This window comes from Onychostruthus taczanowskii, unplaced genomic scaffold (assembly GCF_017590055.1).
Source record: "Onychostruthus taczanowskii isolate IOZ18803 unplaced genomic scaffold, ASM1759005v1 scaffold54, whole genome shotgun sequence".
NCBI lineage: Eukaryota > Metazoa > Chordata > Aves > Passeriformes > Passeridae > Onychostruthus > Onychostruthus taczanowskii.
In genome coordinates, this window is record NW_024503013.1 from 4,752,609 (window position 1) to 4,780,491 (window position 27,883).

The window sequence follows — 27,883 nt, forward strand, 5'->3', positions numbered from 1 at the left end:
AAAAAATTCCAGAATTCATTAGGTAAAAGACGAAAATTCAATAGGTGTTTTTGTTAAATTTTACCCTCCAGTTTACATTTTAAAATTGTATTTAAGATTCACAGATACCCAGATTCTAAAATCCTAATCCTCACTTGTTATTACTAACCTTTGTAGTATCTTCTTGAAATCAAAGAGTAGTACATTTTGAGCTTGTGCCTGCCAGAGAATGTGCAGTAAATGTACAACAATTCTGTTTTAATTTATCTTGGTTTTTTAAGTTCGTATTTACACTTTAGTATGAAACTTTAAAATTCTTTGGACAGCATTGACCAGTGAAAACCAAAATGATTTTTGAGAACATAAGTGCCCTCTACAATAACTCTAGATTTGAATAAGACTAGAAGATACTTATCCCAGAATAACTATTAACCTGTAAGCTGATGTATGTCAGTTTTATGTCTGCTTTAGGCTGTGCTGAATTTTTTAAATTGAATTTTGCTCTCAAATCTCCACTGATTGTATTGACTACGATTTTAGTTTGTCCACTTGTAGATGTGAAACTCTATTGCAAATGCCTTTGAGTGTTGTCATGGACCTTATACATACACAGAAGACTCACGGGAGATCTGTACCTTTACAGAGACTTAATTAAAGACCAAGTGGGATATCCTGGGGTATGTTAATAGGGGTGGATGCCATTGTCGGTGTTGTCAGTGAACAGCTTATTCAAACCCAACTTACTGTAAAGAGAATTCAGACATCTGGGACACAGTTGAGAATTCACTTCATTTTTTCCCTAATCAGCTTGGATGTTTTGTAATACTGACTTTTAATGTAGTGATTTTTCTTTCTGATTGAATACTGGGAAGTTAACCTTCTTTTCTTTGTTATTGTGTTTAAGGTGGATGATTCTATCAAGCTGGCAGAGGCTCTTCTGTCTGACTTACCTGGATTTCAAACTTTTCATCAAAGTGCAAATGGTTTTCTGGAACAGTTAAAAGTATATGAGCAAGAACAATTTGATGATTGGTCTAGGAATATCCAGTCAGAATTATCAAATCCCAAGTCAGGACTTTGGTAAATACACTCTTGTTTAAATAATGTTTATTAAATAATGAAATGTGTAGTGTGGTGTAATTCATTAAAGCCTGACAAAGGAAATAAAAAAATACAGGATGGAGAATGCATGGAGAGACAAAATAGAGCAATTTATTATACTTTCATCATCCTGCCAGTCTTTCTTGGTAATGTGGAATATACAGGACAATATTATTAATTACTAATTAACAGCTAATATTGCAGATTAATAACTAATCTTGAAGTTTCTGTTAGCACCTGGAATGAAAGACGTTTGACTTGCTTCTTGTTTTTACTTGTTACCCGTTGTAATCCTTATAGTGATAATGTATAGAGACTAGATGAGAGTATAGCTGTGATATACAGATAACACATGTAGAGTAACAAATTAATTACTATTCACAAGAAATTCTGCAGTCTACATAAGGCAGATGAAAGAAGGGTGAGCATATAAATTTAAACTTCATGAATTTTTTTCCCCTGAAATAATATAATTTCTGTATGGGGTACTAAAATATATTTTAAGAATTTTAGTTGATTGGCCACATTGCTTCTGTCTTCAGCTCTGAGTGTTGCAAAATTCCTCTGAAAAGAATTTGTTCACAGTTACAGGCGATACAGGAGTTTATACTTAAGCAAAAGCTTTTATTTTAATGAAAATACTCAAATATATATAATATAAAAAATTTTGTTATTGTGAGATTTTAAAAGACGTGAAGTGGTTAATTAAAAGAACAAGAAAAGAAGTAGCTCCCTGCAAAGGGGAATGCAATGGATATGGAAACTAGAAAAAAGATGAAGAAAGAAAAAAAGAAAAAAAATTAGTAAGGCTGAAGTGTTTATGAAAGGATGGTGGTAGAAGCACTGCTAAAGTAGAAAAAAAATAGAATAAAATCTGAAGATAGGCTGATGTTCTTATTAGCATCTGGCTGAATATATCAAAATGCTTCATTGATGCAAGTTCTGGTTCTTAGAATTGGTTCCCTCATTATTTTCTCCCCACTTTACAGTGGGGAGACTAGGACTGGTAAAGCTCCTGCTTGAAAGACTGTGATGGATACAGTGTAATCTAGAATACTGTCTAGCTGTGAGTTACATGTTAATTATCATCACAAACCTGAAAAACATTGCAAGAAAAAATGATGTGTCTTATCTTCATCGGCTTTAAATTAAAGGAAATAATTTCTGAGTAAATTAAAATGTTAATGTGCATAGAAAACAAAATGGAACGACATCAAGCTGTTTAGAATAGTTTGTTATATTATGGTAAAACGCACCTAAGAAAGGATTAATATCAAATTCTATTCAGTAATATGATTGGTTTTGGTTCAGTATCCAAGCTAATAGCCCTGTGATGGAGTTGGATCCCATTTCTGGAGCATTAAACATACTTTACTCAGATCGTTTGATGACTCTGCTAAGAGAAGTACGTCAGCTATCAGCACTTGGGTTTGCTATACCAGCTAAAATACAGCATCTTGCAAAGACTGCACAAAAGTTCTGCAAGCAGGCAGTCATCCTCAAGCAGGTACAAGGTTATGCTATAATAACTTCCTGTTCTGACTTCCCTGCTTGAACTTTTCTACAGTGCTGTCTTTTCTGTCTGTGTGGTTGAGCTTTTCACTTATGAAAGTCTGTATGAAAGTGACTTCTTTCTTGAACATATTAATGAAGCCCATAAAGGAAAACAAAAGTAAAGATATGCTTTACAATTTCAGAATGTGTGTTCTTTTGAAATATAGTATTAAAGCCATATGAAGTTACTGCATGAATATGCAAAAATATGACAAGTAATTAGTTGATTACCTGGTTTTAGTTTCAGTTTTTTATAATTATGATTAAAGGAAATTCTCATAAAATGTAGCAACTTGTCCTCACCATTGGTAGTTTTCAACTGAAAATATATAAGCAAGTATTTTAATGGAAGTATGTGTGGGGTTTTGGGGGTGGGTGATCTATTTTTTTAGTTGTACTCAATACCACATGTTTTTGTTTGGCTTATATTTCAGTTCAATTTCACATGAGATATCTGGGATACCCCTACAGGTAGGGCAAAGGTGACATGAGACTTTTTATTTTTCCTTTTAAATTTAAGCTCTACTTTTTTTGCAGGTGGCACATTTCTATAATTCTATTGATCAACAAATGATTTGGAGTCAAAAGCCAATGATGTTACAATCTGCTCTAGCATTTGAACAGATAATTAAGGTGAAAGAATTCCCCTATCTTTTTCTTTTTAATTTCAGTCATATCTGTGCATATTCTGTGCTGCATTTTCTACATTTATTACATTGTTATTTTAAAAAAGTGTTTCTTGATAAACAGGTGAAGTTATTAGCAATTATTTGATTTTTATTTATCAAGACCAAATATTTGTGGTTTTGATTTGTGCAGAACAAAGACCAAGAGAGGCATTTAAGGTGTCATTTCATCTTCAGATGTCTGCTTATGTTTGTGGAGCAGCAGTCTCAACATCAATTGATCTATTTCAAATTCTGTTAGGAGTCTGTCATTAATCCTTCTCCAGTGCACTGATGTAGCTATAATGCTATGCTGTGTCTGTGATTTGCCAGATTATTTTGTCTCTACTACAGCTAGGGATAGGGAGATCCTCCATTTGTTTTGCTAGGAATAAAACCATCTTTCTTGTATTATCACTTCTGGATGTTGGCTGGTAGACTGTTTTTGTCATTAAATGTTACAAAGTTTGTGTGTTTTTAAAGCATTCAAAATCAGGTCCTGGAGGAAAAGCTCAAATAACATGGGATAATCCCAGAGAACTGGAGACTTATATCCAAAAACTCCAAGGTGCTGCTGAACGGATTTCCACTGAAAATAGAAAACTAAGAAAATGGCACACAAATTTCATTCAAAAGGTATATTTTCCAATGAAATTGAAGTCATGTCTGTTATAGAAGATCTTAACCTTTCTTTATGATGATGAGTATGTTTATTTTTCCTTAAAATTTTTTTAACAGGTCATATCGCTTATGAATATTGATCTGCTGCGGCAGCAGCAGCGTTGGAAAGAGGGGCTTCAGGAGCTCAGAACTGGTTTTGCCAGCCTCGAGTCACAGGCAGGGTTTGATTTTCTTACTGCAAACTGTGAACATTTGACTTTTCAACAGTAATCAAATTTAAGACTCAAGCATAGCATGATTGAATTAATTCTGATTAAGGAGTTACTAGTTGTCTTAGGAAAACATTTGTGTCCGAGTTAATGCCAGATGTGAGATAAAATCACAGATGAGGAGGATGGAGATAATTTTTTTATGACATACTAGCAATGGGAGAAGAACTTTTCGTCAATGACAGGCGTTAGATGAGGAAATGGGAAGACCTTGGGTAATGTAGGTCAGTTGTGTCTGAGCTATTAATGCATGGTAAAATGATGAAATTGGTACAGATAATGACTGATCCATACACAGAATAAAACAAATGTATAAAATTTGGAATTAAAATGCATTTCTGCCTGAAATAATGAGAAAAACATGTTTTTCTTTGTTCACTTATCAACTGACAACTTTTAGAGTAGAATCATAGAATCGTTAAGTTTGGAAAAGACCCTTAATGTCATTGAGTAAGATGATAACAATTTTGATTAAAAATATCATATTATCAAAGTAAGCTATTTTGAGTTATTATTCAAGTCAGTTTAGTTTTTCCTATAACCTTCAGCAATCAAAGGACTATATTTTTAGGTGGATATGTTGTTCTTATCCTTTATAATGCAAAGCAATTACTTTCATTAGTATTTGCTAGTCAAATAAATGCAGTGTCTTTACAGTATTTTACTTCTAATTTTGTTTTCATTCTCTCAAGATAATATGAAAATTAATCTGGCTTGATTTCTTTTCAGTTTTAATTTGCAGATTTTTATCTTTAAGTCAGTATATTTTATGAGAAGAATCTAGATTTCCTTTAGTATTGTTTGAAAATTATTTTGGTGTTGCAAAATGTTTTTAGATGTAAAATTACCTAAACTGTATTCAGTCACTCTTCAAAAATCTTTGAATAGAAGTGATGAAACTTAACTGAATGTATATTTTTTTCACATTCCAAAAATTATAAGATGGTATAGTCTTACTGGTGTTGTCATCAAAATATGACATATTTCTTTAAAAACCCTGTATATAATTGTCTTAAGGCTTAATTAAGACAATTTCAGGTTTTCTTAATCTCTAGAGTCTTTCTGTTGGAAGAGCTCCTATAGGCAGCTTTGAATTGTGAGGCAGACCTTAACTGTATAGCTTCCTGCAGCAACCCTGGACTGCCTCCAAAGCCCTGCCTGAAAATCTCCAATTAAACAAAAGAACCTTTTAAGCTGGAAGTAGTTTCTAGGTTTTTTTCTAGCTTAAGTTGTCTTTCTGCAAGTCCCTCCATGACTTGCAAATGACCATTTAGCTCAGTTGGTCAGGGTGCTAATAGTGCCAAGGTAATGGGTTTGACCCCGTATGGACAATTCACTTAAGAGTTGGACTTTATGATCCTTGTGGTCCCTTCCAGCTGAGACTATTCTGTGATTTACAGAGCTTGACTGTATGATAAGGTTTTCCATGTTCTTACAGTGCAGTGTAGCAGATTTTGATGAAAAACTGGATTCTTTGAGGTAAAATTTTACATTAATTTATTAGTTAACATTGTTCTGTGGAAACACACAAGAATTTTTATAAATACTATTTAAAAAGTAGCTTACATATTATAAGAAAATAGAAGGTGTGATACAGGTTTAAATCTCTTATTCAGCCAGCTCTTTATGTTATTTTCAGCAGAGTCCTGTGCATTTTAGAGTAACCTTGAAGAACTTTCTGGTTAAACCAATGGGTGATGAACATCAGTGAAATTCTATGTTCATTTGCCACAGAGACTGTTTGATTTGGATAATTTTTTAATTCCTATATTAATTTGAAATAAATGCAATAAATGCAATAACTGGTCACAAAATCAAAAACTCATATCTTGAGTTAGAAGGGGCCCACAAGGACCAACTCCCTGCTCCTGACAGGACTATCTAAAACTAAACATTGTGACTTAAGTATGTTGTCCAGATGGTCTTTAAACTCTGACCAGCTTGGTGTCATGACCCAGTCTGTGCCAGCTATGCAATTACTGAATTTTACTAAGATCCTGGTCTTTGGGTTTTATACTGTGTGCAGTTTCATCTTATAATTGTGGTGCAAGGAATAAAATAAAAATAATAATTGTTAAATTTTAGGGTTTCAAATCGAGTGATATGAAAGCTTGGAGACAACATTGGAATCATCAACTTTACAAAGCTCTGGAGCATCAGTATCAAATGGGTTTAGAAGCACTCAATGAGAATTTACCAGAGATAATTATTGATCTAACATTCAAGTAAGATTTTGGTTTTTTGCCTTAAAAGAAAATATGCAGGCACAGATTACATTAAAATACTAATTTTTCTCTTTGTTTCACATTTTAGGCAAGGTTGCTTGCAATTCAGACCTCCTTTTGAAGAAGTACGAGCTAGATATTACAGAGAAATGAAGAGATTCATTTCTATTCCAAATCAGTTTAGGGGAGTAAGTGAGGCAGAAGATGAGTCTATATTCACTGTTATGACCGAAAGAAATGCAAATGGATTTCTGACCGCTTTCAGTAAAGCAGAGGATTTGTTCAGAAGGCTGACAGATGTTTCTAATCAGTTCAAGGTATTTTCAGTAGTGGACTGACTCATACTTTTTTCACTTAGATTTGTTTTGTTTTATGCTTTTGACATACTAGAAGTAGTTGAGCAATGACATTTGTGGATTATTGTCTTTTTCTTCAAGGCATAATAGCAAAAGCTTAGCGAGTCCATCCATGTTAAGCCAACCACTTAAGCACGTGCCTGACTTGAAGTATATATATAGTTCCTTTTGAATACTCTGTATAATAGCTGAATTTTCAGTCTTTCCGTTTTGAATATCCTTAAATGTGTGAACATGTCAAACTGTTTTTTACCTCCTGTTTTTTGCACTAAAAAAATCTACAGATAATTGAAGAAGCACACAGGTTAAAGAGAATGTAACTTGAAAATATTATTAGAGTATTTTAATGTTATTGAGAAACAGTTTTTTAATCTGGAAAATATTTCTTTTCCATGGAATAAAAAATAATGTTGGAAAGGAATGGGTTGTAATTGGCCAAGTAGATATGGAATCTTTGGTGAAGACACACCTTTCTAGCAAACTGGACTGGGAAAAAAACTTCAAGGCATTAAAAGTGAGAGGGAAAGAAGCAGAACATCTTCCAAGGTATAGTGTAACTGTTGTTTTGTTTGAATAACATATTCTATCAGGTAGTTTAAAGGTAATAATAAAATAGAGATGAAAATATACATAGAATTTCAAGTCTTTTAAAAATGTGAATGTAGTTTTTAAATGTTTAGATTTTGATTTTTCATTTTTATTTTTACATACTATCTTTTATTTGTGTCACCTTCTCTGAAAACTAATTACTTTCTCTTGATATAATGGGAAACTTCCTCAGAATTCAGGGCTAATTCTGAAATATTCCAAAATATAATATTTTAACAGATCTTTTAGCTAAGTCCTGTACATGTGAAATATATATGGGAATTAGGAACAGACATAGCAAATGTTTGTCATAAAGTAATTCCTGTAATGAAACATGCAATTACCTCTTATAACTTAGAGTTTAAAATATGGTTGGGGAGGCTTTTATTCTTACGTATAATTGGATGAACCTATTGTACTGTATGGTTAGAGTTCTAAAGTAAAACTGGTAGGAATAATGTTTAGAATAAGGAAAAAGATGTGACATTTCATGCTGGAGAAGTAGAACTTGGTGGCCAGTGATACTCTGAGGAGTAAAGATTTCCATGAGTTCATGGACAAACTGAGGTGAATAGAAGAGAAACTGGCTGATGTGCCTTATAGCCAGGAGCAACATGTTGCTAAGAAATCCATGAGCTGAAAATATTAGTGTTGAGGGAGAATAGTCAGGAAGATATCAAGTAAGGTAGACCTTTCCCTTAGTGTTTTTTAGGTATCTACTTACGGTCACTGATATATTAGACATGGGGCCTTGAAATGACTCTCTGGCTTTTCTTCAGTTCTTATTGCTATTGAAGGCTGAGTTAGTAAACTGTGATGGAAATCAGAGAATTAAAGACATGAATATACAAATAATGGAAGTATTTTTCTTTTGAGTATGGTAATAGCCTTTCAGAATTTTATGGCACTGTACATTTTCTAACTATTACATTTTCTAACTGTACATCTAACTATTACATTTTCTAACTGCACATTTTCTAACTGTTACATTTTCTAACTATTTGGAGAAGCAGAGCATTGGACCTCAGACCCTATAAAACTGAATGCATGATTGTTGTAAATATTTCAATACCATGGCTTAATTTCCCGATAAGCTATGCCTTTCACTTGTAGAATTATAAGGGAAATTTTTCATCAAACTATGAATTTAGGGCAAACTATAGATGTGCATAGATCTAGAGATACTAACATGTAAGTACGCTATTGAATATTTGCTGTCTTTTAATCTCTTTTTTTTTGAAGCATAATCAGAATAGATTGTTTAACTGTGAACTGCAACCCTGTGAAAACTGTGATCGATGATTTCATCCAGAAGTTGTACGACATTCTAGTTGCTTCTTTGAGAAAATCTATTCAAGGTAAATAATATCAATGAACAGTATTTTAGCTTTGTTTGTTTCTGTTGTACTTGGGCACATTTGTGTTAATGTAAATACTTTTTTATAGAAATATTTTACTTTCAGGCACAGTGAACTGCAGAAATCACAATGCAGAGAAAGTAATCTGTTACATCTGTGTATTCCTCAATATTACATTTTCACTACAGACCTAGGTTAGGACCCTTTGATGTCCATTTTGTATCCTTCCTGTTTTCTTGTTTGGCCCACCTCTGTTACAGGTGTAAAAGAATACATGTGAACATTGTTTTGCTTGCTTCTTTTATCTGAAGAAAAATTTCGTTGCTTTGGAGAAGAAAATTTATTTAATATTTGAGGGAGAAAAATTTCCTAGGTGTTTGAGAAGGTGTCATAAAATGTAATAAAAATGCTATTAGATTTTTCTTTTACAAATTGAAATACTTAATGAAGAATCTAAAGTAATCTGGATTTACTCCATAGAATTGCTTGTTGCTTTGATTGTCAAAACTGTTAAAACTGTTTTGAAGAATACAAAACATTTCCCTGTTTTGGGTGGTTGACCTATATATGGAACAGCAGGACAAAGTGGAATAAAGCATAGATGATGAGGAATAACAGTGCTTTATGCTTTAAATCTAATGGTTGTCACAGGAAACATATGACAGGAATTGTGCAAGAAAGTGAATTATTTCATAGCCTGAAAGGTGAATCTTTCCTGGAAGATTTCATGGAGCTTTCTCAGTATCAGAAGATATTTACCTTGCTAGGTAAATACAACATTAAAGCTTATGCAGGCATTTGTTTGTGAGTCTTTTCAATATGTAAAGCAAGGTGGCTTTAGTTAGTTAGCCTCTTTAAAAGACCCAAACCAAAATAAACAGAAAAAACCCCCAAAGAACCCAAAAGCAATTTATATCTGTTTACCTAAAAAAAAGACCTTTAAAACCTTTGAAAGTATATAAATAAATGCCTCATCTCTTTATGTCTAATGTTCAGAAGGAGCTCTGATACTTATGGTCTAAGTCATACACTGAACACAATAGATTACATTTGAAAAGCTACTTGTAAACACAAATGTGCAGTTTTTGTTCAGGTAGTAGACAAGATTGGAGTCTGCAATTTTTAAACAAATACTTTGCATACTTATGACTGATGCTGTATCCTTGTGCATTTGTCTGACTTGGATATTTAAAACTAGAAATATTCTCTCCACTTTAACTTTGTTTTCCATCTTTGTGTAGCTCACCTCTGTGATGTTTCTACATTTCTCACTGATGCTATGGAAACACTAGTGATTAGACCCCAGACTGTTGAGGAAATAGCAGAAGACAATTTAAAATATTTAAGTCTACATGAACGAAAAGAGGGGGTAAGATACTATTTTACTCTATCCAGAGCAACAGCTATAAAACTGTAATTACTTTCTAGTATGGAAACTTACATTTAATAATAACTAATAAAGATCATGCTCAGGTCACATAGTGTCAGGGCAGTAGTCCATGTAGCACAATAATTTGTGTCCAGCAGTGGAGTGATTTATTTAGGGGAAAACATAAAATCAGGGTACCTTTTTTGATACTTTTTACTTCTAACCTTCAACCTGAACCTTGTTGAGTTTTATGTGGTTCCTGAGCATATAGTAACACTCAGTGGATTTCTTTTCCACAGCCTTACCTTGTCTTCTCTTGAGAGCAAACATGTGTTTGACATCCAAAATATACGCTGGTGATGTGTAGATCAATTACCCATTTCATGAAGAACCCCTCTTTTTTTTTTTTTTTTTTCCAACTGGTACCTGTTAACTTCATACCATTTACGTCTTATATTGGAAGAGACATGGACCAAACAGTTCCTATTCTTCCTTTTCATGGCACGTGACTGTATTTTACTTTGTTGTATGTGGTAATAGCGATCTCTGTTGAAGAGTGTTAATATCATCTTTTCTTATGCATAAGCCCACTCATAACTTTGATTATCCTTGCTGCCTTTTGATAAGTCTTTTCTTTCTATTTCATTTTTGTGTGTGACCAACAGATTTTTCTAAGTTTTTAAGATCTGTATAAACCATGGATTTACGTGATGAAATTGTAATATTACTTCTTTATTTCTTATTGATCTCTGTGACTCATAACATTTGTTTTGCTTCCTACTTCTTAGATTAAGCTCACATTTTGGTAAAACTAGTTGTCATAACCCTAAGATAGCAGTCAAGTGTAGTTTTTAACTTAGGACTCAACTTGTACATGTGAAATTTATTTTTTCACATTTATGTCACTTCATGGTTATCTGCTTGAATTTTGCTTGTCACCAGTATCATCAGTCATTATTTCTTATACATTAATTCTGTAGTTCTTTTCAGATGAAGTATTTTAATGCCTGAAATAACATAGTATCATCAGTAAACTTCATCATCTCACAGACTGGTCTCCTTTTCCAATTCTTTTATAAGTACTTTGAGCAGTCCACAAGTACTAAGAAAAAAAATTACTACGTCCCAGCCAAAGTCAGCAAACATACACACAGTTTTATCGCATTCTGTTTCTCTGCTGCTTTTCTCCTATTTGATTGAGTTGATCTCTGCAATATATAAGGTGGCCCTTACCTCTTTCACAGTTAATATTCACTTCTGTATATCTCATGTTAGGATCAAGGTTTAGAATTTCCCTAAATACCTCAGGTACTATTTTTTCAAAATTTTAATATTATTCTAGAAACAGTATTAAAAAAGCAGCTGTATATAAACTTATTATCTGTGCATACAGAATTGGTGATTCATATGTATTTGCTTTAGTTAAATAGGATTTGCTGAATTTTTACATGCACACTTATCTTTGATCTTTCCAATTTCAGATTTTTCTCCTTTTTCAAGAGGCTGAAGATAAAAATAAACTTCTGCGAACTGTGGCTGGTGCAGGTTTGGACAGTATCAGTAACCTAAGAGCTACATGGGATAAATTTGAATTAATGATGGAAAGCCACCAGCTTATGATTGCTGAACAGGTAGCAATGAAAGCTTAAGGTTTTACCTGAAAATGTTGAAATTATTTTGAATGTGTCTGAAACAATACTTTTTTCTTAGATTACATCCACAAATATTGTCAGTTCAATAATAACATGAGCACTATTGAATTGAAGGAGGGCTGTCTAAGGAAGATTACTTAGATTCTCAAGCAGTAACTGTTAACCCTGAAGCAGTAACTAGGGGAAATTTTTGTTGAACCGATGCTAAAATAAATGTTGTATTGTTGTAGTTCAGTCTCAAAACAACTTTCTGGTGACAGAAATGGCTTAATAAATGCAATGCTTAACAGAGGAAAAGAGGATGACAGTTTAAAGATAGCATTTTAATTTCTTTATCATTATTTTAGTATTGAAGCTTTTATTTTCTTTTCGCTTAACTTTGCTAATCTATGCACAGTCCTTTAATTCCAGTGCATAGGCAAATGGCTTAACTCATTTGAAGTTCTACTGAAGATACCAATTTGCCATACATACAGCATTTTTTCTATAAGCTAAAAGAGGCAAGCCTAAGTAGACAGCATGAGCTGAATAAATAGATTTCAAGTACTAGCATAATAAAAAAAGTAGTGCCCCTTTAAAAGAAAAACAGAATGAGGAGAGTGAAGTTGAACTATTTCTTCAGGTATTATACAAGAAGTTTTTTGAGTTTGATTTTGATCAAGTAGTCATTATAAAGTTTTGAAGCTGACACTTTGATTTTCATCATAGTTGTGGATACAAACCATTAAGGAATGTAATTTTGCCTATTGCTTTGCAGATGGAAGTGATGAAAGGAAATGTGCTTTCACGTATCAACATATATCTTCAAGATCTGGAAAAATTTAAAGCTCGCTGGGATCAGCTAAAGCCAAGTGGTGATGTAATTGAAACAGGTGGTCAGGATGTACTCGAGAAAAATGCTCAGATGATAAAGGAGAAAAAAAAAGAATTTGATGAACTTAAAACCGTGAAAGAAAAACTCATGTATGTGTGTTTATTTCCCTATATATCTTATTCATTAATGTATTGATCTTTTACAGCAATAGTATCTCAGAAAATGTTCACTAATTTTTATCACAACAGATATTGTAAGTAATTTAATTTGTATTGCATGCTTTTCATTAGCTTTTCAGCATCCTTTTTGTTGGTTTTACATAACATGAATTTCTTAAGGTAAATTTTTCTAGATGTTTTTTGGATAAATAAATTGAGAAATCTCTTAAGGTCTTGCAAAAGGAAGTTTGTACACTAAAGGCTTAATTCTCAATTCTTAATTTTGAACTTCTCACTAAGGGAAGGTTTGGGATATTGTTCCAAAAAGAACCTCTTGTAACTTAAGTGGACAGGAGCTCACCTCTCGCTCACTTCTCCCATTAAGTGTCTGTGCTCATTATTGCAGATCCTGAGGATAAAGTTTTCTATTTAACTTCTTACCTTGGCATGTAAATTATGGCAAATAAAATTAGCATGTTCTTTTTACCACCAGGAAGAAACAATCAATTCAAAATTATTTTCTTTCCAGCTTTGATTTTGAAGGCACAAATGAATTCACCTTTCTCATAAATAAAAAATAAATGAAAGTTTATGGAAAATAATTGTGAATATGGGAGAAGGATATTGTGTAAAAGAGTTATCACTCATATTTCTTTATTCTTTCTATTCAAGAAGGAGATTATATGGAAAATGCTGTTGGCAGCAATATTCTTCAATAAAGCCAATGACTTTTCTTAAAAAAGTATGATGATTTCTGTATGGTACCATTTCTTAACCCATAAAAGTACAGTGGAATAATGTAATACATAAAACAATGATCTTTTTATGCAGTGAAGAATGCCGTCATTTTAAGTTGGAAGAGCCAGACTTATCATTGTCAGAAGCTGTAAGTCAAGATATTCAGAGTTGTGCAGACGTCTGGGCGCTCTATGAAGAATTTTATCAAGGTTTTCAGGAAAAAGCCAAAGAAGACTGGATTACTTTTAGGTAACATTTTTTTGCTTTATTTTTAATGGGCGTACAAGTGTGGTTGTAGTACTGTGTTGTTGTGACCTTTTTATGTCTGATTTTCATGCAGAAGTAAGATACACCTATTTGAAGAATTTTTGTTTAACTGGCATGACAGACTGAGGAAGATGGAAGAACATACTGTAATGACAGTAAAGTTGCAAAAAGAAGTGGACAAATATAAAGTAAGATATAAGAAGTAAACAAATACAAAGTAATATAAAGGGTTTGGAACCAGGTGTCGTTTTCAACCCAAATAATTCTGTGATTGGATGAATTTCAAAAAGTCCTGTGAAACAAAAAATGTTATAGTATTACTGGGTAATGTACTCCATTCTATACCTTACTGTTAATTTCTTACAATAAAACCATGTTAATATTTAACAAAATGTCTTCTGATAGTGTTTTGAACATTTCACTTACTTTTGGGAACCTTTAGTTCTCTACATTAAACAGAATGGTCATTACAGCTTACATAGACACAGATTTACAGTGAATTGTCTTCAGAATCATACTCCCAAACTTTAAATTCTGGAACTGGAAAAACTGTACCTCTGTTTAAGAATTTACATTTTATTTTTGTTTGAATAGTACGTCACTCCATAATCAAAGAGATGCAATTTTCATAACAAGTAGATGGATTTACCTGTGTGTTTTTTCTATAGATGACAATTCCACTCCTAAAATATGTAAGAGGAGAACATCTTTCTCCAGACCATTGGTTGGATCTCTTTCGTCTTCTGGGTCTTCCCCGAGGCACTACACTTGAGGGTTTGCTATTTGGAGATCTATTAAAAGTGACAGATGCCATTATTGAAAAAGCAGTGGAACTTAAGGTATGAATAATTTTAAATACAGAATCTAAAGTTTTTTTTATGGCTTACTTTATGTGGTATATGTTGTTCCATAAGCATGTATTTTAAATACTGTGGAAGTAGATTTTGTGTTACATTTTTGAATGGAGAGTTTACTGCAAGCTCTGTAGTTTCATATGAGATCTATTCTTGCTTTTAAATAGGATTTGAATTGTCGAGCTCAAGGTGAAATCACAATCAGAGAAGCATTACGTGAGCTTGAGCTCTGGGGAGTTGGAGCTGTCTTCATGTTAACAGATTATGAAGATAGCCAAGGCAAGACCATCAGGCTTATTAAAGAGTGGAAGGACACAGTCAATCAAGTTGGAGATCATCGCTGTCTTCTACAGTCTCTTAAGGACTCTCCATATTACAAAGGTTTTGAAGATAAGGTGTCCATCTGGGAAAAAAAGCTAGCTGACTTGGATGAGTACCTGCAGAATTTAAACCAAATTCAAAGGAAATGGGTCTATTTGGAACCGATATTTGGTCGTGGAGCTCTACCCAAAGAACAAGCTCGTTTTAACAGAGTTGATGAAAACTTTAGGTTAGTGTTATGGAATGTGACTTACCTTTTGTGGTATCTTTCACTTATAGTCTGGAACACTCTTCATAGTGAACATATATGGAACAATTGGCATATGAATGGACAAGAAGGTCAGTGGCAGGAATTCAGAGGATACATATGTGTGATGACAACATATATCTGAATAAAGGTGGTAATATTTCATTTAATGGGGCACATGTGAAGAAAGGAATTGTGAAGCATCAATGATTGTGAACAAGACAGGCAAACACAAGATTAGTCTTAGCAGCAGAAGTAGAGGGGATGTAATTGTTTTTTCAAGAATCATGTTGAAGACTATCACTTTGTTCACTAAGAAAATACACACAGAGTTTTGGTGGAAACAGATGTTTTATTTGTTCCAAACAAGTAAAAAGATAAAGACGGGGGTACGTTTTAGAAATATGGAAAGATATGTACCATTATCTGTCTTGGCTTGAGTTGAAATGACTTAAATGGAAATAAAAGTCAATAATTTAATTTCCTTGGTTCTGGGTAGAGAAGTTTTATCAGGAAACTCGTGTTCTTAAATTACATTGGAGAGACATTGAGATAAATTCTGAAATGTTTCATCATTAGCACCAAAATCTAAAAGTTTTCAGCTGTTTATATTACTTGTTTCTGTGGTTTTTTTTAAAATTTTATTTACTTATATTTATATATGTCATATTTAAATTCAAGTGATAATGAATTAATGTTTTTTGTTTTTTTTTCTGTCAAGGTCGATTATGTCAGATATTAGGAGTGACAATAGGATAACATCACTGAATGCCCGGGCAGGCATAAAAAATACTTTAACTACCATACTTGACCAGCTTCAGAGGTGTCAGAAATCTCTGAATGAGTTTTTGGAGGTACGGTGAACATTAATGCATTTTTTTTTTAAGAAAGTCAGTAAGCTGGGGTTTAAATCAACAAAACTGATTTATTCTGTTTTTATATAGGAAAAACGCGCAGCATTTCCAAGATTCTATTTTGTTGGAGATGATGACTTATTAGAAATTTTAGGACAGTCCACGAATCCTCTAGTTATCCAGTCTCATCTTAAGAAACTTTTTGCTGGTAATGCATTAATCTTTATTTGTGACATTTACTTAGAGATAAGCTTCTTTGAAGCCAAATAATATGTTGCAGTTCCTCTCTTTCCATGACTAGACATATAGCAATTAATTTTTGACTTTGAGAATATATAACTTTATTGGTGTTTTCTGATTAATAGGCATTAATCGTGTAAGCTTTGATGAAGAATTTAAATACATAATTGCCATGAATTCTGTAGAAGGAGAAACTGTGCCACTTAGAAATAAAGTTCTTCTATCAAATGATGTGGAGGTAATAAAAACCGTATCCTAGTCTAGTTCAAACATCATTGAGATATTAATTTCTAATATAATTTTGAGGGTTTTTTTGTCTCTTTGTCAGGTGTGGCTAAACAGTTTGGCTTTGGAGATGAAGGAGACTCTGAAAAAAATGTTAATTGACTGTGTTGATGCTGGAAAAAAATCGCAAGGTTCAATTGATCCATCGCTCTTTCCTTCCCAGGTAGTAGTTGATCCAACAGTGCCACTGTGTAGTCTTAGAATTACCAAATAAGTTATTTTTTTTAGATTTGGAAGAAAATCAATCAAATTCATTTTACTCACTGATCATGTAGAGAAGTGCTTAAAAATATGTGCTCTTATTAAATTTCTCTGCAAACATTTGAAATATTCAAGTCTTTTGCATGGCATTTTGACATACCACTTAATGAAAAGACTTGCTGTATTAGATTACATTGGAAATTTTGGCAAAATTTTGCCAGGTTTTTGGATGGCTTTATTTGTTCTTAGGATCATAGCACATGTGGAGCTTTGTTTAAAAATTGTGCAATAAAATATTTAAAATATCAGACATAATAAGCAATTGCAAATTAATTGAAAAAGTGGTTCATTTTTATGTGTGTTCAGTATTTATAAAATATAATTTGAATTTTCTCTTGCAAAGATTCTTTCCTTGGCAGAACAAATTCTGTTCACTGAAGATGTTGAAAGTGCTATCAAAAACCATAATCTGCAACAATTAGAATTAGAACTCACGGCTAAACTGGACCATTATACCAGCATTGGTAGTGACATAGAAGATACTGGGAGTACAGGTATAAAAATGATAATTAACATATAATTCTTTATTATGACTGCAGTTATGTAGTATTTTACATTGTTTATTTAAACAGGAAATTATATAAATATGTCTCAATTTGAGTTCACAAAGCTGAGTTATGTACAGTCACCTATTACAGCCAAGATTAGAGTCATTAATATTTCAAAATAAACAATAAGGACTTTTATATATATCTTAGAAACTGTCTTGGAGAATTTATTTGGGGATCTCTTTTCTTAATTTTTTTAGTAAGTTTCTATCTTTTAGCTTATGTGCCTACTGTTTCACAGGAAGTGGGTAAACAACAGTTGAGGCACGTTGTGTCGAGCCAGTGTATGCTGTACAACTGTGTAGGTGATTCTCTTTTTTCAAATTAGACATACACATCTGCCTCTGAACTAATAATTTTGAGTACCTTTGAGGCAAAATAAGCTAGTTATTCTCAAGACATGATTGTTCTGAATCTTACATAGTCTGAATGGCTTAGAATAATTATGCCTCTGAGTGCTTTTTTCTTTTTTTTTTGATAAGAAGTGGGGCTTTGAGTGACTACTTCATATAAAAAAGTCTACTGCAGGTTAGGGAGATGGCTTTTATCTTAGGTATAAAAAGACTCCATGTGTAGTTGATAATTTTCATCCACATTTGTACAGCTGCTTACTGCATTAAATTCTAGCTTACAATTTGTGAACTGTAAACATCTGTTACGTTAATTAGAGTCAGGATTCATATCACCTACCTCCAGAAGTATGTAAGTGTGTTTCTTTATCTGAGCTCCCTTTCTGTGCTCTTTCTATAGGTGTTTGAGAAATTTCCTCAGTTACAGAGGAGTATTCATATAATCTCTTGTATAATACATTATATTTATGTTTTAGTTAGGAAAATAGGTGTGATTTTGAAGTGAGTTGTGATTATTCTCACTTACTTTGATTTAATTCCCATTATGGAATGGTATAGAAACATACAAACATTGATTTCTTTCAATGAAACTAAATGAAACAATATGCTCTAAGAGTATACTTAATGTACCCAATCTGTTAATGAACTTTCACTCCACATCACCATAATTATTCTGAGTAAAATCAACAGAGTGTGTGTAGTATGGTTTTCAGATGCCCAACAGCTCACTCAGCAGGTTGAGCCCCACTGATTGCTGAAGTGGAGATGGATATTAACACTCTCGGTATAAATTGCTTTGCAGAAAAGCCTCTCCTTCTCCTTTTTCCTCTCCCCCTCTCTCTCCTTCTCTTCCTCTGTCTCAAACCCCTCCTCCTCCCTGGCATGTAGAGGCAGACAAAGTCACATCAAAATGACTAAAGTTACATGATTTACATTGTCTGTCAGGATCTTATTGTATGCTGCTTGCTTTAGAAATTAAAAAAAAATAATAAAAAATATATAATTCAAACAAGATCTAAATAAAATCTGCTGATAATGGAAAGCAGTACAATGAACTTGTGAATGGGTAACGTCTTCCTTGCTATACCAGAGTGATTTTTTTCTTTTGGTGTGATTATTTGCAGAATCTGGAATCCTTGAGCTCAAGCTTAAAGCTCTGATTCTTGATATCATTCATAACATTGATGTGGTGAAACAGCTGAATCAAGCTGAGGTTCACAGTGTTGAAGACTGGGCTTGGAAGAAGCAGCTGAGATTTTATATGAACGACCAAAAATGTTATGTTCAGATGGTAGATGCTGAACTCCAATATACTTATGAATATCAGGTGTGGTATTTTTACATAGTGGCTTTTATATATAAGTCAAGCACTTCCTCATTTCATACATGTTGCTTATTGTCTCCTAACTGTTGTCATTTTTCTAAACTTTGTTATGTCCTTAACATGCTATTTCATAGATAATATGAAAAGACAGGGTAATAATTGTAATTCCTGATGCTGATGAGGTAAATACAAATTGTATCAAATTATCATATAAATATTTTTTAATATGCTTGCTTTTATGTATGCGAGTGCAGTTCTGTTGTTGTGAAAAAAATTGAACAATACATTGGCATTTGATATAAAAGCAGGACAGCTTTGTAAGCAAATTCATATTCTTAGTGAGACAGAAATTTTGGCTGTTGCTTTATATTATCAAATTAATTACTTATGAATAAAATTAATGTAATTAAATTGCCAGTATTTTCTGTCTAGCAATCAGTATAATTTGTTTTGTTTCTGCAGGGTATTTCCCCAAAACTTGTTTATACACCTTTGACAGATAAGTGTTACCTAACTCTTACTCAGGCCATGAAGATGGGCCTTGGAGGAAATCCCTATGGTCCAGCTGGAACTGGGAAGACAGAATCAGTAAAAGCCTTGGGTGGGATTCTTGGAAGACAAGTATTAGTCTTTAATTGTGATGAGGTGAATATGGTTTTGTTTAATTTAGGAAATGGATATCTACACCCATACTTCATAAAGCAATATTATATTCCAGAAATAATATTAAAATTATAATATTAATCTTCATTATTATTATTATTATTATTATTAATAGTAGTAGTAGTAGTTGTAATTATCGTAGTTGTCGTAGTAGTAGTAGTAGTTGTATTGAAATTATTATGGAAATTGTTCTGATAATTTGTCAGTTGCCATTAGAAATTTGTGGATATTTTCAAAAACATTTTTAGTGGATTTTAGCCACTTTCAAGGGTTTTTAGTGGATGGGAAGACATTCTTTTATATTTTCTTGTTATTTGAATTTTGACAACATTCTTTTCAATTTCAAGGGCATTGATGTGAAATCAATGGGACGCATATTTGTGGGCTTAGTGAAGTGTGGTGCCTGGGGATGTTTTGATGAATTCAATAGGCTCGAGGAAGCTGTATTGTCTGCAGTATCCATGCAGGTTCAGACAATTCAACATGCACTGAAGAAACACAGTCCTGTGTGTGAGATGCTTGGCAAAAAGGTACAGCAAACCTTAATTATCTTGTTCACATTGGCGACATTTAAAAACTGACTACTGTAATGAAACATAGTCCATCCAGCATTTCTGTTTCATCTGACAATGTATCATTACAATACACTTCTGATGCTAGGTTGAAATGGATCCTAATTCTGGAATTTTTATCACTCTGAATCCTGCTGGAAAAGGTTATGGAGGAAGACAAAAACTGCCTGATAACCTCAAACAACTTTTCAGGCCAGTTGCTATGACTCATCCAGACAATGAACTCATTGCAGAAGTTATTTTGTATTCAGAAGGCTTTAAAGATGCTAAAATACTGGGTAGAAAATTAGTGGCTATTTTTAATCTAGCAAGGTAAGCTTTCACCATCCCACCTCTCCCCTCCTTAGTAAAGTTACCTTTCTAATTCTCTTCCCTTGTAGCTCTTAAATCTAAGTGGTTTACCATGCAATTTTCTGTACAGATACTTTTAATTTATAAAGTTAAAATACAGCAATATGTTGGGAGGTCAAGATGTGGAAATATCTTCAATTCAGTTACAGTCTCGAGAAAATTGCTGCTCCCCTAGTATCTCACTAAATAGAAGTGTGAGCATATGAATGCTGACGAGCACCGTGTTGTATTGAACTCTTAAAATTGTTGAAATGCAAGTGACTATTTGGTTAAAACTATATGTATTAGAGAGTACAAAGATCAGAAGTTATAGTGAACGCTCTTAGAGTCAATAATAAATACATGTTGAATATAACCCCTCTGAAAATTCCAGTGTCATTGCTGTATTTCTGAAATGCATTTCAGGTGACACTACATCCAATGACACTACAAATAGGTGCCAGTGACCAAACCACACTTTTATAAGTGTGTTCATTCACCAACCCAAAATTTCAGATGGTGCCACCTAGAGCTTATTACAATATTGTTGTTTTTAAATTCAGGGAGCTTCTGACACCACAGCAGCACTATGATTGGGGTTTACGAGCACTGAAGACTGTTTTGAGAGGCTGTGGCAGTCTTCTTCATCAGCTGAAGAAAAGTGATGCAAAGCAAGAGGGTAAGACTGACCATACCAAACTTTTGATTCTTTAGAGTCTTATACAAATATAATTCACTCCGGCTTTTTTGTTCACTGGACTTTTAAAAAGCCACGGCTTTTATCTATAGGCAATTTAGGAAAGAAGAAAATATCTATGAAAGCCCACCTTCACTAGGAGATCACAAAAGATTTGTCATATTCTAGATTGAGCTTTTCTATGAGGATAAGAACATAGATTACAGACTTCATTTGGGAATAATTTTAAATGATTTTCAAAGTCTTGTTTTCACTTGGCTTAGGACAGGAAAGTGATTCTTCTGATCCTCTTAGTATTCATTAGTTTTCCGACCATTTTGACTCTGAGTTTTGCAAAAAATTGTCACATGGCTCTAGATTCAGATTGATAGACAGAGACGAATATAAGGATGGGTAGGAATGATAGAAATATATTGGGCTAGACTGAGTCACTGCATTTTTAAAAGATTTTTTAAGTTATTGTTGTTTAGGTGTTAAATGAGAGGGGATTAAAGAGTATGGAATGGATGAACATTTCACATCTTTAGAAGACAACTACTGGTTCCTGTTTATTCTGGTATGTTCCAGCCGGGCTGTGCCCGGTGGACTGCCGAGACCAGGATAGTCTCAGCGGAGGCTCAGACTTGGTCCGATCTCCCAAGTCATTCCCAGCTGCAGGCAGCCAAGCAAGCTCAAGTGATTTTAGCTCTTTAGTGATTATCAGCTCTGTGTGATTATCAGCTCTTTTGGCTTGCTTGTGGCCGTGGCAGCAGACGCAGGGAGAGAGAGGAGAAGTGCTGTGTAAGGTTCCGCAGGATTCTTTATTAGAGTGTCCCACGAAGGTTCTCAGTGACAGCTCTTCTTCCGAACGAGGCAGAATTAGGGGTTTTTATACCCTACAGAGGTTTTGGAAACTGTCCAATAGTAAGGGTCAGGGGAAAGTGACCTATAGGCTTACAGAGAGATAAGCAGGGTCCAAAGGCGGCAGAGAGGGGCTTCTGAGGCCCGAGTCATCGTGACTTGGCATTTCCTAACTCAGCATTCTGACCTCCAAAGAGGCCTTGCAGGCCCTGTGCCTGCTACACCTGCTTGCTTAACCAGCTTGCGTCTGAAAGTTTACAGATTTTGACATAACAAATGGTCTGCATCTGACCAGCATCATAACCACCTTCTATCTGTATAGAATACATTTGTGGGCATATATTGTACTCAGGAAGTATGCCTGACTATGCCTAATTCCAAGTAGAATGGTACATGAACTGGAATTCTGGAATCTATGCTCCAATTCTACTTACAATGTATGAGCAGTGTTGACATAGCTTAAACTGATCTGTTTTCTTTGTTTTTCTTTCCAGTTAATGAAAGTCACATAGTGGTTCAAGCTTTGCGACTGAACACCACATCAAAGCTTACGTTTGCAGATTGCACTCGTTTTGATGAGCTAGTTAAAGATGTATTTCCTGGCACTGATTGTAAAGATGTGGAATATGCTGAATTAACTGCAGCTTTGCAACAAGTCTTCGAGGAAGCAAACTTGGAAATTATAAGCACACAGGTAAACATCAACTACAGCAACAAAACAGTATTATACTGAATTAGAACTGATTTGTATTTTAACTAATTTCTGTTTTCTTTTGAAAAATCTTTTATAAAAAAGTGAGCATGACTGGTTGTTATGTTCTAATTACATGAATATAGGAAAATCAGCTGTGTGTTCGAAGCACTGTAGATCAGTTATACAATTGAAAGAAAAATAGTGCAAGGAAAATTAAGATGTGAACATGTGACACACAGTGTCATTCAAGCCAGATACAAATGTTAATGAATATTTTGGACAGTGAAAGAATTAAATATGTGAATATTTGATTTTCACAAGCAGTTGTCTGCCTTGTTTTTATTTATTGTAGAACTGGATGAAGTTTTGTGACTGAAGATTTGTTAAATTCTCATTAAAAATATGCCGGAAAATAGCTATTGCTTTTGTATTAGTAATTTAGCAAAATGCTTCTAACATGTAAAATAAATTTCTTCATAAACTTTAGTATCACAATTCTAAATATATCTGCTATTATCTATTATTTAAAAAGCCAAAATTATAGAAAGTGTCTGCATGCAAAGTAAATTTCAAAATACTGTAAAGGAACATGTTTCATTTAGCTTTACAATTTCACACAGCCATTATCTCTTTCATTGTCTAGATCAAGAAGATTTTGGAGTTATATGAGCAGCTGCGTCAGAGAATGGGTGTAGTTATCGTAGGTCCCAGTGGTGGAGGTAAATCAACGCTCTGGCGGATGTTGAAGGCAGCCCTTGGTAAAACCGGCAGAGTAGTGAAGCAATACACAATGAATCCCAAAGCCATGCCTCGGCATCAACTGCTGGGCCGGATTGACATGGATACCAGGGAATGGTCTGATGGAGTGCTTACAAATAGTGCTCGGCAAGTGGTGCGAGAGCCCCGAGGTATGTCTGAGAGGGACTTGCAGATGTTACACTGAAATTACCGAAATCCTTCCTTTTCAACTACTTCTTCATATTGTGTTATTGTTTGTGGATAGCATAAGACAAGAAAAACTTCTGGTAACAATTGTAGCCAAATGCCTCAGTACATTCTTTACAAATTTTGTTATAAGAAAACGAAATAGGCAGCAGAGGCTAAAGTATGAGGAGTGTCTTCAAAGAACTGTAAGTCATAATGAAGAAAGAATAATAAATAACATTAAGATAGCAAGAGATTATATTTTTGGACTGTATTTCTTGGGTTTGATATTTTATTTTTCTGTCTGAAAATAGATGTTACTTCATGGATAATTTGTGATGGTGATATTGATCCTGAATGGATTGAATCTTTGAATTCTGTTTTGGATGACAACAAATTGTTGACTATGCCCAGTGGAGAAAGAATTCAGTTTGGTTCAAATGTTAACTTTATATTTGAAACTCATGACCTTAGCTGTGCCTCTCCTGCTACAATATCTCGGATGGGAATGATCTTTCTGAGGTAAGCCAGAGTATTACATACTTTTAAAGTGAGCAAATATATACTTATTTTCTTGGAAGAAAGTCTCAAGTGAAGGGAGCAGTTGGTTAGTTGCTTACACTTAGGAAGCCCATCACCGGGGAAGTTTCTTTAGGTTGCGTAACCCTTCTGTGGTGTTTGTTATAAATTTTTGACTGAAATATCTCAGGTTTTTTCTAAAAGGCATTGTGAATTCTTTATTGGAGAGCCCAAATATTGGTTTAAAATTGTTGAAGTATCTTTCCAGACTTTTTCTGGAATTTTGTTGTTCCTTTAAAACAGTCTATTTAAAGACACTGGTGTTTTGTATTTATCTGAATCTTGTTTTGTTCTGACTTAGTGATGAAGATACAGATCTTAATGCTCTAATAAAGTCTTGGATAAGAAGTCAGCCTGAAGAATGCAGATACAACCTTGAAAATTGGATTGGGGACTATTTTGAAAAGTCTTTAAACTGGGTTGTAAAGAAGGTTAGTAAATGAATACTTAATCGAATTTCAACATCTGTTAAGTATGATCCATTTTTCTAGTTTAGCACTAAATAGATAATTCAGATTAAGTTTTGAACTGTAATTAAAAAAAAAAAAACCAGAACCTCAGCGCTTTTTGGGTAGCATTATAGAATTTAGACTATCCTGAGTTGGAAGGGACACACAGGGATCACTGAAGTCCAGTTCCTGGCCCTGCACAGGACCACCCCAAGAATCAAACTGTGCACCTGCAAGCATTGTCCAAACCCTTCTTGTACTCTGGCAGGCTTGGTGCTGTGACCACATTAATGCTGCTTCCCATACTCCCCTTCTGGAGGAGTTGAATTTGCATTGATCGAGTAGCTTATGTGCTGAAAATATTTTTCGGAGATTTTCCCTCCAGTGTGCTAGTGTTTAAGTGACATGCATTATCTCCTCCTGGGGAACATACATGGTCCTGTTGTGTTCTTCTAATTATTTTTCCTCCCAATTCTTTTACCCATGGCATTTTTTAAACCTTTAAAGTAACAAAGTAAAAGCCATGGCATTGTTCCTGAGGCTGCAAATTCCCTTTGGTGCCAAAGAGCAAAATCCATAAATAATCTGTTCAAAAGGAAGATTTCCGGTGTACAGTTATGTTTATTCCTTATAGATTCTCAAAATCTGTGAGGAAAGTTCTGATTGCTTATCGTAAATTACGTTAACTCATAGTCTGGAATTAAAACCACCAAATCAATGCTTAGAAATAATTTAATGTCAAGTGAATTTTCTAGAACAATCGCAGTGTTGAGATCTTTCCTCATTTGTGTAAATGTCAAAAAGCCATGAGTAATAAAAGCATGCTAGCAACACATCACATTTATATTGAGGAATATATTTAAATCTGCTACAAATTGCAATTTACAGAATGACTTTGTAGTGGAAACAAGTTTAGTCGGAACTGTCATGAATGGACTGTCTCATCTTCATGGCAGTACTGATCGTGGACAGTTTATTATTAACCTGTTACGTGGTCTTGGTGGCAATCTCAACATGAAGTCACGACAAGAATTTGCAAAAGAGGTAATCTCTGTGCTCTGATTTGATTTTGATTTGTGTAATCTGTAGGGAAATAACTGAGAAGTGGAGGAATGTTTTATGTGTCGCTGATACATTGCATCCATCCCAGATAGCAATGCTTTGGTCCTGCACCAAGAGATAGTGAAATGCCTTTATCCATACTGCTTAGTGCCAGGACCCACTGCAGCAGACTGTGTTTGTCTGTAGGTATTGTTTATGTAATTCAGATTTATTTTTGTAGGGTTTTTTTCTATTCAGGATACTTGAAATAGAAACAGGACTTTACCTCCTCCTCATCAGAGAGGTAGTCTTAGGTATTTTTCTTATTAGAATGCCTAATACAAAAAAAATTAAAAATTAAAGCTTTTCTAAATACATTAAATTTAATTTAATTTCTTTATATTATGAGATGTGGAAGAGTAATATATTATTGTTTAGTTAAGGACTTAATCATAAAGCATATGCATGATATGAATTAATTTTCAAAGGCAGCCTCAAACTATCAAATTAAAGAATTATGTGTTTCATTTTACATAAGTATTCTTTGAACGTTCTTTAGACTATCTTGAAATGGTAGATCTTGGTGTTAGGAATATGGATTTAACTGAAGGTTTACTTTTATTTTTTTAAAGATCTTCAGCTGGGCACAAGAGTCTCCTCCTGATCCAAGGAAGCCCCTGGACACTTATTATGACACTGACACTGGAGAGCTAATGCTGTATCAGCTGAAAAAACCTGAAAATCTAACAGCTGATGACTTCAGTAATCTCCAAACCCTTCCTGTCATCCAAACCCCTGACATGCAGAGAAGTTTAGATTACTTTAGACCATGGCTAGATATTAATAATAAGCAGCCATTTCTTCTTGTGGGTCCTGAAGGATGTGGAAAGGGGTAAAAAATAGTTTCTACTTTAAGTAAAATATACTTCTATTTGTTTAACAGAATCTGTAATTTTTTAATAATGCTTTTATCATATGACTTTCTGATAGAATATGGTTGGTTTAGGTCATTAATTAAACAAACCTTATGTACTGTCAAGTGAGTAAATTATGAAGGTCTAGAGGGACAGTTCAGACTTTCACTGTGCATCTAAAATATCTGTATGTAGCTTTTAGATATCAAACAGGATCTTTGGAAAACCAGTTGTCATGGAGCAAGAGCTTAGAGGCACATGAGATCCCGTCTCATTTCAAGAGGCTCTAGATGCCTTGTGTGGGCAACTCAGTTTAGCACATCCTGTTGCCTTTATTAGATTCCTTATTTTGATGGTTTGGGTCACTAAACCAAGGTATTTAATTAGCTGTTTGTTTTGTGTATCTGTATACACTACACTTCAATTGAATTTTGTGAATGGAAAATGTTACGGTTTTAAAGGCAAGAGTGTTGAATTCAGCAAACCTCATGTTCCACCTGTTCTATTAATATTGGATGTAGTATATGCATGTTAATTAAAAAACTATAAAATATCTTTTGATACATAGCATTTTAATTTATGCCTACATGTTTGGTTTTCTAGGATGCTGCTTCACTATGCATTTTCTCAGCTCCGCTCCACTCAGATTGCCACTGTTCACTGCAGTGCACAGACTACTTCTCAACATCTTCTACAGAAATTAAGTCAAACTTGCATTGTAATCAGCACAAATACTGGACGAGTGTTCAGACCAAAGGACTGTGAAAGGCTTGTTTTGTACTTAAAAGACATCAATCTACCCAAACCTGATAAATGGGGAACAAGCACTCTCGTGGCTTTTCTGCAGCAGGTGAACACTTGTGTCTATTATTTATAAAGAGACTAAGGTATACTGGATATAATTTAGTGTATGTAGTAAATACCTATATTGATTAATTTCTATGTTAAAATCCTGCATCCTATATTGGCATTGGTTTTGTTTATGCTTTAATACACTATGTAGGTGTCAGCCAGAAATAAGATACCATTTTTATTTGGCTTATATTTATAAACAAAGACAGCACTCATCTCAATGAGTTACAGTGCAGTAGACACATGAATGACAAGAAGTTTGCCAGGAATTGTCAGCATGGATTCACCAGGGACAAGTCATGCTTGATGAGAGGAAGAGAGTAAATATAG

The 27,883-nt window shown here is 33.9% G+C and overlaps 1 protein-coding gene across 1 annotated transcript in view; it reads left to right on the forward strand.

Moving 5' to 3' along the window:
- DYNC2H1 (dynein cytoplasmic 2 heavy chain 1) overlaps positions 1–27,883 on the forward strand; it is a 144,868-nt gene that overhangs the window by 6,847 nt on the left and 110,138 nt on the right. Inside the window, exons 11-43 of the mRNA XM_041416997.1 lie at positions 884–1,059; positions 2,392–2,587; positions 3,172–3,267; positions 3,783–3,935; positions 4,038–4,136; positions 6,275–6,414; positions 6,503–6,731; positions 7,189–7,316; positions 8,601–8,716; positions 9,958–10,085; positions 11,567–11,716; positions 12,495–12,700; positions 13,541–13,696; positions 13,788–13,902; positions 14,383–14,553; positions 14,736–15,118; positions 15,858–15,990; positions 16,081–16,198; positions 16,356–16,468; positions 16,559–16,678; positions 17,120–17,270; positions 18,799–19,001; positions 19,461–19,643; positions 20,009–20,191; positions 20,322–20,545; positions 21,127–21,242; positions 22,595–22,794; positions 23,438–23,702; positions 24,033–24,240; positions 24,599–24,728; positions 25,635–25,790; positions 26,420–26,679; positions 27,305–27,551. Coding sequence (XP_041272931.1) covers positions 884–1,059; positions 2,392–2,587; positions 3,172–3,267; positions 3,783–3,935; positions 4,038–4,136; positions 6,275–6,414; positions 6,503–6,731; positions 7,189–7,316; positions 8,601–8,716; positions 9,958–10,085; positions 11,567–11,716; positions 12,495–12,700; positions 13,541–13,696; positions 13,788–13,902; positions 14,383–14,553; positions 14,736–15,118; positions 15,858–15,990; positions 16,081–16,198; positions 16,356–16,468; positions 16,559–16,678; positions 17,120–17,270; positions 18,799–19,001; positions 19,461–19,643; positions 20,009–20,191; positions 20,322–20,545; positions 21,127–21,242; positions 22,595–22,794; positions 23,438–23,702; positions 24,033–24,240; positions 24,599–24,728; positions 25,635–25,790; positions 26,420–26,679; positions 27,305–27,551 — 5,652 coding nt within the window. The remainder of the gene's footprint in view (positions 1–883; positions 1,060–2,391; positions 2,588–3,171; positions 3,268–3,782; positions 3,936–4,037; positions 4,137–6,274; positions 6,415–6,502; positions 6,732–7,188; positions 7,317–8,600; positions 8,717–9,957; positions 10,086–11,566; positions 11,717–12,494; positions 12,701–13,540; positions 13,697–13,787; positions 13,903–14,382; positions 14,554–14,735; positions 15,119–15,857; positions 15,991–16,080; positions 16,199–16,355; positions 16,469–16,558; positions 16,679–17,119; positions 17,271–18,798; positions 19,002–19,460; positions 19,644–20,008; positions 20,192–20,321; positions 20,546–21,126; positions 21,243–22,594; positions 22,795–23,437; positions 23,703–24,032; positions 24,241–24,598; positions 24,729–25,634; positions 25,791–26,419; positions 26,680–27,304; positions 27,552–27,883) is intronic.